General features: G+C 33.9%; 2 protein-coding genes across 4 annotated transcripts; one reads left to right on the forward strand and one right to left on the reverse strand.

Moving 5' to 3' along the window:
• Nucleotides 1–4,275: 4,275 nt before the first annotated feature.
• LOC105162001 (putative transcription factor bHLH041) lies at nt 4,276–7,766 on the forward strand. 3 transcript variants are annotated; one of them, XM_020693679.2, is made up of 7 exons: nt 4,276–4,718; nt 4,842–4,970; nt 5,049–5,154; nt 5,256–5,270; nt 5,370–6,086; nt 6,168–6,572; nt 7,044–7,766. In XM_020693679.2, exons 1-7 carry the CDS (start codon nt 4,537–4,539, stop codon nt 7,116–7,118), a joined length of 1,629 nt encoding a protein of 542 aa, XP_020549338.1. In that variant the 5' UTR covers nt 4,276–4,536; the 3' UTR covers nt 7,119–7,766. The 3 variants fall into 3 exon arrangements, with proteins under 3 accessions (XP_020549338.1, XP_011078203.1, XP_020549340.1); XM_011079901.3 differs by having other exon boundaries at nt 4,278–4,718; nt 6,165–6,572; XM_020693681.2 differs by lacking the exon at nt 4,842–4,970 and having other exon boundaries at nt 4,278–4,718; nt 6,165–6,572.
• Nucleotides 7,767–8,443: 677 nt separating this feature from the next.
• On the reverse strand, nt 8,444–14,396 carry RECA2 (recA DNA recombination family protein). The gene is made up of 9 exons (XM_011079694.3): nt 14,026–14,396; nt 13,460–13,517; nt 12,522–12,739; nt 12,265–12,352; nt 10,661–10,833; nt 10,416–10,562; nt 9,882–10,016; nt 8,853–9,272; nt 8,444–8,757 (listed from the first exon to the last, which is right to left on the reverse strand). The coding sequence occupies exons 1-8, from the start codon at nt 14,083–14,085 to the stop codon at nt 8,880–8,882; spliced, it is 1,272 nt and encodes a 423-aa protein (XP_011077996.1). The 5' UTR covers nt 14,086–14,396; the 3' UTR covers nt 8,444–8,757; nt 8,853–8,879.
• Nucleotides 14,397–15,021: the final 625 nt, after the last annotated feature.

Consider the following 15,021-nt stretch of genomic DNA (forward strand, 5'->3'; position numbering starts at 1 on the left):
ACAGCAATTATATCGCGTAACTTAATTGGAGTAATGATACCAGAATTATTATTATTATCAAAATATATTTTTATAGAAAAAAATAATTTTAATTTAATAAAAAAAATACAAACGGTATTTGTGTAATTTGATCTAATCTCAAAAAATATTAATATAATTTACCCATATTATTAACCATTTAAATTGATAAACCATCTCAATTAATTGATAAATCATGTGTATTATTAATTTCAAGATGAAATAGACACAATTTTTAGGGACAATAGCATTCAAAAAAATTATATATATATAGAAAATGACAACTGAATTTTTGTTTTTTTTTAAATAAAAAAAGGCACCACGGTACGAAATCGCGGTGCCTCTAAAATTTTGTTTTTTTTTTAATAAAATGGCAGGCACCGCGATTCCAAACCGCGGTGCCGCCTAATTCTTTAAAAATCTCAAAACAACATTACTTTTGTATTTTTATTTTGATATTATTTAAATAATTTTTCCGTAAACATAAGTATTTACACATGTACAAGACAAAGACCTACAGCAAAAACTCTAAGACTGTGGAGCCCAACATGTGTCTATGAAGGTTGTTGGTCGGCCTAATTGAGCAGTTGCGTGGCTGAATGTACGTTAAAGGGGCCTAGAATCCAGGCGGCCCTTGACAACAGATACACAACGTGTGTAATAAATATTTTTCTTTAATATAATAACTGACATAATTTTTATATAGATGATCGTCTATATATTGAAAATAAAACAAAAAATGCAACAAAAATTATAATAAAATTTTCAATCCCTACCTCACCTTGTATGAAACGCTGTGTGAACGCAATACAATAGAAGACCAAAATCAGGAGCTTCTTACTCATTTTCCTGCTTTTTGGGACTTTCGTGGCCATCTCAAGTGAAAGCTAATCCACCGAAGCTTCCTCTCCACACAGCGTTAAAAATGGCCACTAATTTATAGCAAAATGAGAATGGATGTTTAAAGTCAACCATCCTAAGTTAATTGATGACATTGAGGTTTGATGATCAACACGTTATGGGTTTGAATCCGATCAATACGTGTATATTCGTTTATTTTGATAATAGTTGTTAAGTTATTATAATAGTAATTATTGATTAGTCATACATAATTAACATCGATACTTGATTTGTATTGATTGTTGACGGTTGAAGTTCATAATGTAATAATTATAACCGATACAATTAAAAAAAAAAGATAAATTACAATTAATTCCCATGAGGTTTCACATAATTATAAATACCTCTTGGTTTTTTTAAAAAATTATAGACAACTCTCTGATTTTTCAATTTTTTCATCCACCACATTCTATTATTTTATAATTTTTAATTTTTTTATAAAAAAATATAATAAGGACAAAATTGATAATTATATACCTCCATCCAAGGATGATATGATTTCATCAAACATCGAAAAAATATTTATAATTTTTTCAAGCAACAAAAAAGTATTCATAATTATACCATATTTTAAAAGAGCTCGTCGTAATTTAAGGAAAAAAAAAAAGAGAGAGTGGAAGAAGAAAGAAGGTGGTGTTGATCAAAATAAAACAATCTAGCCAATCCTACGTCATTAATCAATTTAATTTGTTATTATTTAATCGTGTGAAGTCGATTTGTTGATTACGACGTATGTGTGTTCCACGAGCATTTCACGATGATTCCAATTCCGTTCGGTCAATAGCTTTATACGCCAAGTAATTAATATATATATTATTATATATATATATATTCAAAAATAGGATAATTACACTCTATTTTTTTTTAAATTTGGTGTAATCACACATAAATTTCCTGTAATTTGAAAAATTATATCTAGCACTACTGAGATTTGCTTTCTTGTAACAAATAAGTCCTTCCGTTGGTCAAATTTATTAAATTTGCTGATGTTAACAAAAAAAAAAGTAGAAATTGATATTTACCATCGATTGACTTATTGTAAGTCAAACAAATTTTTTTGAACTAAAGTACTCTTATAATGGTGAAAATATACGTCCCCACATACATTTAAACGTGAATACATATAAGGATAATTTGATTATAAAAAAAAATTATTTGACATGCAATAAGTCAATAATAGGTAAATATAAATTTTTTTATTTTTTTATTAATATCAGCAAATTCAATAAATCTTGACCAACAGAAGGACTTGTTTGTTAGACAGAAGCAAACTTTGAGAGTATTAGATGTAATTTTCAAATCATAAAAAGTTTACATATAATTATATCAAATCTCATGGTAGGAGAGTGTAATTATCTCTTAAAAATATAATATGTCTATTTTATCTTTCAAAAATTGAAATCAAATACTTGCATTTTTTTTTCCCTAATGAAAATGTGGTAATGTACGTGGGGCAGAGCAAGAGCGTTGAGATGGAAACTTGTGTTGTTCCCCTATCGCACTATGGAACCGGTGGCTGTGCCCTCTTCTCCCATCACCATCCCGGTGGCTGGGGGGCACGAAATGTGTTCATGTCAGCTTGCTTGTCCACACGTGCGTAGTAGTTTCTACACAACTTGTTAGATATAATTATAAATACCCAGTCCTCTTCTCATATCACCAACCCGGTGAGTGGGGGAGGAACGAAATGTGTTCATACCAGCTTGTTTGACCATACTTGCGTAGTAGCTTCAACGCAACTTGTTAGATATGATTATGGTAATTCATTGTTATTTAAAAAATTATAAATAGCCTCTTAATATTTAATAAAATTATGTAATTTTTTTATATAGGTTTGAAATTATCTATGTTGTACTTAATGTAACTTTTTCTTTTTTTCTAAAAACAAAATAAAAATTTGTAGGGAAAAAAACGAACGAGGTAGATAGAAAATTTTAAAAAAAAATATAAAAAAGTTATTCACTCAATCCATAAAAAAAATTATAAAATTAAAATTCTTAGTCAATAAGGACATTTTTTATTAGTTTACCACATAAAATAGATGGAAATGTATATGAGGCTAACATATTGGGTTAATTATAAGATGATGAATATTGGTAAATTTTCAAACAACGAGCGAATATTTATAATTATGTCAAACTTTAAAAGAGCTCATTGTAATATAGTAATTTTAATGAAATTGTTATTAAATACAAAAATTAGTTTAAATTATATTTTTTTATTGATTTTCGGTTAAGCTTTATTATAAATAAAAAGGGTTAAATTACACACAACCCCCCTTGGAATGCAACAAGTTTAGCAATAAATTCACCAGCAAGGCACACTAATTTGTACCCTCGAGAAAAAGAAAAGAAAAGATAAAAAAGCAAGGGACATTAATATAAAATTCTTGAATCCACGAATTCCTCCATGCAATTTCCCAAAATACATGGGAGGTAAGTGTAATTAATTTTAGGGTGAATTACTATGAGAGGTTTAGCATAATTATAAATGTCCTTTGTTGTTTGAAAAATTATAAATATCCTCCTGATGTTTGATAAAATTATGTAATACTTGGATGAACTCCGAAATTATCAACTTTGCCTTACTGTATTTTTTAAAAAAAAATGAACAAGGTGGATGGAGAATTTTGAAAAATTATAAGAAAAATTATCCACTTAGTCCATAAAATATTAAAAAAAATTAAAAATATAATTTATAGTCCATAAGGACATTTTGGTCAGTTCACCACAAAAAATAGATAGAAACGTAACAGAAACAACATATTGAACTAATTGTTAGGCAACCATTAAAATTAAGAAATATTAATAATTTTTCAAATAATAAAAAATATTTATAAGTACATTAAGTTTCAAAAGAACTCCTCGTAACTTACCCTAATTTTAATTAACAAATAAGTTCCATGTCCTCACAAATGAACCACACGCTCGGTAACAAATCACTTCTTCCAGCCCGCGCCCCATTCGTTCTGCTCGCAACAATCCAATTAGTTCTCCGAATGAAAGAACATTAGATATCCCATCTTATGAAATCAAGACCTTTGATGTTATTTGACGTACAATAATTTTTATATGCCTATTATGAATCTGCACCCTTAGAATCGATAAATCTTTTGGATCTTATTAACCAATGAGATACAACTTTGCACTATAGTTAACTCAGCACCAATCAAGAATGGCCTCGACATTCCAAGAATTCTTGTTATAAATTCGTTACAACCCTCAGACAAGGCAAGGCAAGGACCCCCTTGCCTTCCCACCCTGAATAAATTCAAAATATTAGACTTTGACCAATAATACTTTTCTCCCCTTTGGCATATCCCCCCCCCCCCCCCGCCCCCCACCCCCATACTTTTCATATTCTACTTTCTTGAATAATCCCATCTCCTTTTTCCACTACTTTTCAATAGCCATCCTCACAACCTCTGCTCTGCCCCCTCTACCTGATACTTCTGTCAACCTCTGCTCTCCACTAATCATGCATAATTTTCAAATCCCTAATCAGCTATAAATTGCTTCTTTTTTAGAGTTTGATTTATGCTGGATGCAGAAACATGGCATGGACATATTGCACCTAAGGTTAGATGAGTGTTTGTAGAAACATCGGCCCAACGGCGACATGTCAGCAAGCTTGCACAGTGCTCTCAGTCACCTAGCAACCCTTAAACTCACAGAACAGGCTTTCATGGACTCAATCTTCCTCCTCGGCCAAGCACACCGTGCCGCCTTTCTCCAACATATGACACAGTCCTTTGGATGTAGTTACATTTGTCTCTGGTCTAATTTGCCCCTACCATCCAAGTGAGATTACATTCATTCATGTTCTGTGTATTCATACACACACATAGAAAGCTTGTGTCTGCATGTAGATATTGGCCTAATTGATCATAAAACTTTGCAAAACTTCCAATTTTGTGTCCACAGCTGCTTGCTGTTTTTGGATGGAATCTACCAAGAAGAAAGCAGCCAGCAGCCAGGGCCGTCGTCTGGAAGCCTGGTCAGACGGCTTTTCAATGCATATTGTGAATCAGTGAACTATGTTGACGATCAAGGGTACATATATATGGCATTCGACGGGATGTTTTCGTTGATTCAAACTGAACTTAAAGTTCATTGCTTTTTCACTTTCAGGCGAGTGCCGGGCTTTGCTTTCAAGAACAATATCCCTTACATGGAGGTGAAGTTACACGGCCTTGAGAGGCGGTTGTCGAGTGAAATGCAGATGCAGTTCTATCAGGTAACACATTCTAACAGTACTTGAACGGAATATTAGTACCTCCTCGGATTGTTTGAGGACTATGTTAACTTTTGAGTACTCATTGTGATCTGATAATGCAGGAAGCTGGGATTAAGGTTTGTCCTATGCTAAGAACCACAAGATTCTTGAATTCATCTATGAAATAATTACATTCAGCATTGTAAGTTATTGCCTTTCTTCGTGTTTAACCATAGACTGTCGTGTTCATGGGGTGCGCCTCGGGAGAGATTGAGCTAGGTATATCAAGTGAGCCTCGGGTAGACTTGGAAATGGAGCTAAAAAGCTGGTTCCCTGTCGATTTCTCTAGACAAAAAGCTCCCACAGAACTCCCTCAGCCCACCAGCCAAGACCGGCCCTCAACATCGTCTTCATTGCTAAGGTCGTTATCGGTTGACAGCAGCGAATACTCACTTCTATTCAATGTACAAACCTCGTCGTTCATCACAAAGACCCCACAAGCAGTACCGGCACTGATCAGCACTAGTCCACACCATCATTCGCAAGCCGAAAACGCCTTAAGCCAAATCCGCAACATCCAATTCCCAACAATAGAGAGCGAAAATGCTGCAATGACGAAAGCCATTCTTGCTGTCTTATCTTCTCCCTCCACTTCCTCCTCTTCCAACACAAACTTGCCTCCTGTTAGCCCTGCAGGCGACCATGGGCCGGCTGCATTTAGACGTTACCGATCAGGTCTAGCGCCCGTTGCAGCAACATCTCAGAAGCACAACATGTTTAAAAGATCGATATCATTCTTCAGAAACTTAAACATGAGAAGAAGACAGGAATTCCTGATTCAGGACCGGCCAACATCGACACAGATGCACCACATGATATCAGAGAGAAGACGACGAGAGAAGCTGAACGAAAGCTTCCAAGTTCTGCGATCATTACTCCCTCCAGGATCAAAGGTACACAAACTCTCAAAACCATCACGCCGCATATCAAATCTTGAACTCTGATCCCTTATCAGGTTTTGTTGTACACAGAAGGATAAGGCATCAGTTCTAAGCAGCACAACTGAGTACATAAGTTCACTGAAATCCCAAGTGGAGGAACTCAGCAAGAGAAATCAGGAACTGCAATCTGAGCTCTCGACGACCGCCCGAAAAGAAGGTGGCGGGGAAGAAGTAGGGTGGCTGTCTTCTTCAAGTGAAACGGTGAGTGTAGAGATTGCACAGGTTTCATCAGCATCAGCATCAACCTTAGAAGAAGCAAGATTCTTGGACTTGAGAGTGAGGTTAAGATCAGGAGAATGCAGCTTGCTGGATTTGGTTATTCGGGTTCTAGAGTTCTTGAATCAGCATAGCAATCTCAGGTTGTTGTCTGTGCAATCCAACACCAGGCTGGTGGAATCAGTTCCTGTTCATGGGCTAGTTTTGAGGTTGAGAGTCAAGGTACGTAATCTAATTAATTTATTATTCATATCTGGTTTAGTGAGATATCAACTAATCATACCAAAGCTATAATACAAGGAAAGCTATAATACAAGGGATAATTGCATTTACATCACTTAATATATAGTTTAACACAAATTATTTATATTTTTTTTATAATTTCACATATACCATAGAAAACGTTAACATCATTTACATAAATTATCTCTACTTCTAAAAAATTATATATGCATCTCCACAAACGTCAATATTAATACATCAAATATCCTATTTTTTTACTATTACGAGTTGTTTCTGTAATTATATCTAAGACATAGAGGTTTAGATAATAGATGATAAGTTAGGAAATTTAAATTATTGTTCAATATATAATTATCTTGTGATTTGTGCATAATACAGTGAGATTGACCAACATTAATGATTACATAAGACAACATTAATGATTGATGTTTGATTTTGATTTGTGTGCAGGGAGACGAATTTGAGGAGCGTGGTTTCCAAGAAGCTGTGAGGAGAGTTGTTGATCACCTACCACATTCACACTAACACCAACCACATGTACACCATTTATATATATTTTCGGATAAAATAACAACTATTTATCATAATTATAAATATTTTTTATTATTTAAAAAATTATAAATACTCCTCTAATATTGATAAAATTATATAATTCTCAAATGGAGGCATGAAATTGTCAACTTTGCCCTTATTGTATTTTTTTATTTTTTTAAAAAATTTAAAATTTAATAAAAAAATAAAACAGAATGAATGAAAAAGTTTTAAAAATTATAAAAAATTTATATATTTAATTCATAAAAAATTAAAAAATAAATAAAATTATAAATTTTAATCCACAATGGCATTTTGGTCAGTTTTCCACATAAAATGAATGAAAACCTAACGGATTAGACTAATAGTTATATGGCCATTAATTTTCTGGTTCGAGTTTATTCATTTTCATCTTTTATAAAGTTACTTAAAATAAAAGTAAAAACATCTTTCAAAAGTATTTGCCTACGAAGCCTTTGTTGGTTTTGAAGAAAAATTATCCTTGAAATCAAACATTTTGTCAAAATTAACAAGAATGCGACGCATGTAGACATAAGTTAACAAGAATTTCGTAGAATACTTGTAATAAAATCAAATGGGATACATGATATTGAGAGATGAATGGAGATAGTATTTTGTATTCATTGAAGAATATTAATTTATTTTTGCTGTGGTCATTTTAGAATGTGATCTGCATTATATTATTAATAATGTGCTGCCGATCTTGACTGGGGTAGATTTTTGTGTAGACCAAATAGGCATCACCATCAACTGCATATACATCCAGCAAACTTTTAATTCTTTGTTGGTTCATTCTTTTTTATCATTATTATTTTATTTATAAACATTTCATTAGAATAAATTACAAAAAAAGGTTAACGAAGTCAAAATTTTAAGAGTCAATACTCCGAATATTCAAAATCAATAAATCCATCCCAATTTGAATGGAAAACCCACTTAGAAAGTGCATAAGCTCTTGCATTTGCTCGTCTACCGATATGGCAAATTTTTCATGATAATCTTCTCGTGAAGATGTATGTAATTTTCTCCGCACATGATTTGGCTGCACAATTTGCTGTTTCAATTGGCCCCATAATCATTTGATGGCACAGAGAGAATCAAACTCAAAAATAGCCTTCTCAATTTGCTAAAAGTCTGCATTCAATTAGGATCAGAATGTGAAATAATCAGTATGCTTTCTCCCATAAAATTCTTCCATTGGATTCATATACGTGGGGGGGAGTGGGGGGGGTGTCAATCAATAGCAGCCTCAATTCCTGCACAGTTTTAAGTACTAAGAATGAGAAAGATACAGTCTGTTAGAAGATAAAGGTGGCTTTCCCCATAAATCACCATTGATGATCTTTCTTAATAGATTTAACATTTCTGAATATACAGAGTTTGTCTTCTAACACATACAATACAGCTGAACAACACACATCACCAACGCATGACTAAGGAAAAATCGGGCAACCACCTCTTCTTTGGAATCACAATTTTCTTGATCTACATCACCTGACACATGTATCTGGAAAAGGATTTTGCAAGCAAGGCCATAATTTGAAGAAAACTGCGTGCAAATAGGTACCAAGACTGTGCTGGAGAACTCCACATCAATTTGGTTTGTCGATGTCTATCGATATACAGCAACAGGTTAGAAGTCAATCGCAGATATCATGCAGCAATGTAAGCGGCTCTCACAATGAAGAGGACAATAACATCTGATACCTTCTTGATGGAAGTAACTGCATTGTATTATGCCTCAGCGGCAGTAACGACTTCTTCATCAGTCGTGTCAGATGCAGCAACCTCCTCAATGGTATCTCTGTCTATAGCCCCAATAATAGACTCCTTTTCATTTTCTGGCTCAACGTCTATAAGCTTCTGTCTGAGCTTCTCCGTGAGACCGTCTCTTGCACTTACATTGTCAGCCAGGAATCGTTTAAGAGCATCCTTACCTTGAAAGCTCTGATTGTCCATATAGAAGTATGCGCCAGCCTTTGTGATGAACTTGTGTTTGCATCCCAAGTCTATGAGCTCAGCCTCCCGACAAATCCCTCTACCAAACTCAAGCTCAAATTCTGCAGTTTTAAATGGAGGTGCGTGCTTGTTCTTTACAATCTTCACAACGACTTGGCTTCCGACAGTCTGCAGAACACACAGATTAATTTATTTTAATAGGAATCTCCCCAGTTTATTATAATCAACAATATCAAATGAGACCTTTCTTTTGAAAAATAAATGTCAATAAGCCAGAATAGAACGATGCAAAGGAGTAAAAAAGAACATAAAACTAAATGTCATTCTCATAAGTTTCTCATTGAGTTTGACTTGCAAAGTCAACATCACATTTGATAATTATGGATTGAAAGCACCCGGAAGTGCTGATGATGTTGATCCAAGATATTCCAAATTTTTATGTGTATTAATTTTTTTCCAGAAACATGGAGAATAATTTTGCAAAATGATCATTATTAATACAATTTCATTAAAGAATCCATATTCCAAAAGAGAAGAGCAACCTGTCCTTTGACTTGAAATAAATTTTGAGAAACAGAATAATAAATATTGAACGAAATCAATAAAAAGTGAAGTGGTTCTATGTTGGCTATGTGAGACCATACCAAAAGAAGCATTGTACAATTCGACCAGATCTAGGATCCATTCACATGCAACCCAAATATTGCTGCTATCTTATATCAATAAAATTCGGCATGAACTTCTAGATATCCCACAAAATATGAGCAAGACTCATACCTCTTCTCCCTTTTTGACCAGCCCTGTTCTCTTAATATTGAGGCGCACTGAAGCATAAAATTTCAGGGCATTCCCACCACAAGTAACTTCAGTGGGACCGCCAAATCCTCCAAAAGTGGATAGCTTGGATCGCACCTAAAATTAAACACAACTTATCAGGAAAATAAAATGAAGAAGCTTTTCTTCTCTCAGGCAGAAAGCATATTGTATGTTTTTAAGTTATTTAACAATCAACAAGATCAACACCACCCACTCCTTACCTTAGCAGTCGAAAGACAGAATCTTATGTATCACAGAAATTGGACAACCTCGACAAACTTTTTGGTATAGAGTAGAAAGTAGATGTAACATAATGGTAATTTAAGGATTAGGAAGAAATCCAGGAATATAAATGAAAAGAATGCTAAGGCAAAGAAATACCAAGATATCTGCAACAAGAAACATCAAAGAAATCGCAAATAAGCAACCAGCATACACATATCTCAAGGCAATTAAGTAGGGTATAGATGCAACTTAAAAGTTTCTCGGACATGCCTGATTAGTAAAAATTAAGATTGTCTGTGATAGAGATAATGAGTGACTCAATTTGCGAAGAGCCTGACTCATAAGTCTTGCTTGCATTGCCATGTGTGCGTCTCCCATTTCACCATCAAGTTCACCTTTCGGGACCAGAGCAGCTACCTAACAGGGAAAATTGGAAAATACAATGTAAATAAGAAAAGATTGTCAATCTATTTGCTCCAGTCCATGACATACAGAAACCATATCATCTTACTTACACTATCAACAACCACCACATCAACTGAACCACTCCGGATTAGGGTATCCACAAGACTGAGAGCTTGCTCACCACAATCTGGTTGTGAGAGAAGCAAATTTTCAGTATTTACTCCAATCGCCTCAGCTAAAGCTGGATCAAGAGCATGCTCAGCATCCACAAAGACACAGTAACCTACAGAGGACAAAAGCAAGCAGAAACATAAGTTTGGGGCGCGCCAATATCATTTCCTCTACGAACCAAAAACTTTTTAGGTAAATAAAATAACAAATACCAAAACTTCTGATAATACATATTGTCGATGAGCTCATAAAAAATTCCATGTATGTGTAAATATATTTGTTAATGTCTACTAGCATCCCTAACAGAAGCCTTCTTTCTGCCTAACTTAAGTCTCATTTTTCTCATTCTCGTGATTTAATTTCCAAAATACATGAAAGTGCAGATGATTGTTTATGCATAGAGCGCAAAGATTTGAGACATTGCTTTTCTTACTCCCTCTATTTTAAGATTCTCTTGTATTAATATGTAAATGTTTGAACGTTATAGGGAAACCAAGCATGCACCTCAATTGGAAAGGCTAACAATTTTTCCTACACAAGCCAGCTTTGCGGACAGAGGTGATTTCTTCTAGTGGGTTCATCGATAAATTTGAAGGCAATACTCAAATTGCTTCAACTTTCACCAAAGTACTTATTGTTTGTCTTCCAGAAGACTACCAAGAGGAAAAAAGTCCCTTCGTACATAATAAGCAAAAAAAACTAAAACACTGAAGCTACTCATCTAAGCACGGGTATATGCACGTGCAGCTACAATAACTAATCTTAATTTGATAAATTTTATTGCCAATATCTCAACAAGCATATTTATTCAATTCCTCATTCGAAAGAGTCCTCGAGGTAGATGAAGGAGTTTAAAATGAAATTCAACTTCATCTATGATATAATATATTTGTTCATAAAGTAATTGTAGTTTGATAGACAACTTGAGTTAGTTGGCTAAGGAAATTTATCATTTTCAAATTTATTTGATAAATAACATTCAAGTATCAGATAATGAAATTAGTAATGCTCATAGATATGAAATTTGTAAATGACTGTTGATCAAAACTTGAATCTATATTTTTCTCCCTCAGAAGTCAAACACAAGTAAATCATGGCCTAAGTTACCATCAATTTCTTCCTTTGTGATACCTTGGAACTTTTGCTATTATGTGTAATATTGAATCAAAGAAATAAAAGATTTCAAAAAATTACAACAGCAGAAAGAAATCAGTGCTTAGACACATTCTCTAAGGTGATTTTTCTAAATATATATCCAAATGTGTGGAAAGCTCTTGAAAGATCATCTAGCAGAAACATACAATACCAAATAATATGATATCAAACAATGTAGAAATAACAAGATTTTAAATGTCAGATCAGCGGGCAAGTCCCTATCTTCTGGGAAGCTAGTAAAAAAAACAGAAATTGGAGCTTCTTTATCTTCCTTATTTCTGTCCAAGAAGGACTTTCTATTGTTACTTTTGCAAACTGCTGGTCAACAATTTTGGTTAAGACTTAAGAACACAAGACTCATGGAAGTAGAACATGGACAATGACTGACCTCCTTGTTTTTGTGCCTCAGCAATCACATGCAAAGCAAGAGTTGTTTTACCAGAAGCCTCTGGGCCATATATCTCCACCACACGTCCCTGATAGAATTCAAAAATTTTGTGACACCACACAAAGCATAAACTAAAAGAAAATCTAACTGCCACCTCTTGAAAAGTTAACTGCAAGAAGTCTGTCGTGTGCCACTAGGTAGTGATCCACAGCGTACAAGACAATCACATTCACTTAAGGAAAAAAATTGAAAGATACCTTTGGAAGTCCTCCTATTCCCAATGCAATATCCAAAGCAAATGATCCAGTAGATACTACTGGAGTCTGCCTAGGAGCAACTGACCTACCAAGCCACATAATGGATCCTTTTCCAAATGATGCTGTTATCTGATCCAAAGCTAGCTTCAGTGCCAAATCTTTCTTGGACATATTCTCTTCACCAGAATCACTTGCGTCTGACTTTGATTTCCTTCTACCTTCAGATAGACAGAATTATGTGGAACAAACTTACTCCTGAAACTTTCAAACATATGGACCAAAGAAATAATGGAAGGAACAACAAAAGGAAAATCCTTTAATCAAAGAACTACAGGAACGCTAGGCAATAGATCACTAGTTACAAAAAGGAATCTACACAAAATCCTCATTGAGTAACCATGAATTAGAAACTAATCTTCATCACTTCAAGTACTGTAAAAATCATTGGCAATAACAGAAAGAAACAGAACATTGCATAGTAAGAAACTCAAGCATTTAATTCACTTGATGAAAGATATATGTTATATATCTAACATATATAAGACCAACGGAGAAATAAATGATTGTAAAAGATAAACTGAAAATAAGAAGATCAACCAATGGAAAAAGAGATTACATTATCCAGCTGTAAATACTAGCAAAATATATAAAATATACAAGAAAACGTGTGAATATACTTCAAGTCACGTCTAAAAGTAAAATACAAAAAGATATAGTAATATGCATTTAAGCAATTACTTGAACCACTCCAGTTCTTTTTGGAATGTTTCCTAATACAAGACCTCAATGGCACTCTATCAAAAGAAGAAAGACGAGATATATTGAACTACTCCATGCTAAATAAAGATGTAAGAGATCCAAAATGCAAAACTGTTGTTAAGCAAGTTAAGACAATATGACAATTACAGGGCACAAACATGTACTGAAACTTTAAGTACCTTTTGTGGAGAAATCTCGCAGCTGAGTAGAAGTCTCCAGTACTCCCTTCCTAGATTCCTGCAAAACCAATACAACCAAGATAAAAAGTGTTGAATTATTTAACGGCCATCTGAACCCTCTCCCTTGCATTTTTTCGCCTCCCAAACTCAATATAAAAAGAGAAAAACAGGCATCCGAAGAGTGTCACACTCCAGGCAATAGATATATTCTCCTCAGGTTTGAAGAAAATGAAAATAAAGAAATAAATAGCTAAACAAGAAATGGCCCATTATCTGCATTTGCTGCAACATGATTAACAAGGAAATATAAAACCCAAATTCTGAGTTCAAGTTTTCTAACTATATAGACATCCAGGAGAAGGGAAAAGGGGAAAAACATATACACAGACTTGCATATCTTCAAGTAAAAAACGAAACAATGTCTTGGCCGATCATGTATAAATCACACCCTATCAGGCTATTCTCACTTTGAGTTACTGAAAACGCCATCCATCCCAAACAGAAAAGAAGAATAGCGGCAGAGAAAATATTGCAAAAAATACAGAACTAACTAGAATAAAACAAACCTGCAACTGAGGAAACAGAGAGCGTCTCAAACAAGAAGAGCTACGAAGAAGCCGTGCCATTGCCGACTCAAATGGAAAAAGGAAAAGAGGGTCAGGAATACAAAAATGAAGAACGAAAAATCCCTTCTTCGCAACAGTACACAGTTTCACCCCACTCAACAGCAACCCTCTTCAAAACCAGGGATTTCCATGCCAACATTTCTCAGCACCAAGAACAATCAAACTTGAATTCAGAATCCATACTTGTTTGTGTATTTCACACGCGGGGAAGAGAGGGGGACGGTGTGGGTATGTAGGGGAGGAGAAGGATTTTAGGGTTTAGAGAGGGGTTTTCCCTCCTTTTTCAACTTCTCGTTTTATGGAGCTCCTGGAGACCAAAGGGTTTATTAATTAATTGAAAATTCTAATCTATGGTTATTGTTCCCGCACGTCTGGTTTGGGGCCTCAATGTAATTAATCTCAAACACGATTTCATTTGATATCACTAACTTTGGAAAAAGTATTGTTTTAGTTTGCTTAGTATGCCTAATTTTAATTTTAGTCTAATAACTATATCCATTTTTTTTAGGTTCAGTAATTTACGAAATTGCTTACTTTTAGTCCTTTGACAAATTTTCGGATAATTTTATCCCTTTGAGTGCATATGGACTAAATTTGCATTTCAAAAGTTGCATAGGGATAAAATTGTCCAAAAATCTGTCAAAGGACTAAAAATAAGCAATTTCGTAAGTTACTGAACCTAAATAAAAATGAACATAGTTATCGGTCTAAAATTAAAATTAGGCATACTTAGCGGACTAAAATAATATTTTTCCCCACTAACTTTTGTACGGTACTATTTCTTTGTGTTTTAAAATATGATATGACTAAGAGTAAAATATATAAATTAATAAATTATATTAACAAAAAAAGAAAAAAGATAATAATTGTTTATTAATTAATATAAATTTTAAAAAATTAAATAAATTAGTTATTTTTATCTTGAAATGTATTTTT

The sequence above is a fragment of the Sesamum indicum genome, linkage group LG5 (assembly GCF_026168435.1).
Source record: "Sesamum indicum cultivar Baizhima isolate 11 linkage group LG5, ASM2616843v1, whole genome shotgun sequence".
In the NCBI taxonomy this organism is placed as follows: domain Eukaryota; kingdom Viridiplantae; phylum Streptophyta; class Magnoliopsida; order Lamiales; family Pedaliaceae; genus Sesamum; species Sesamum indicum.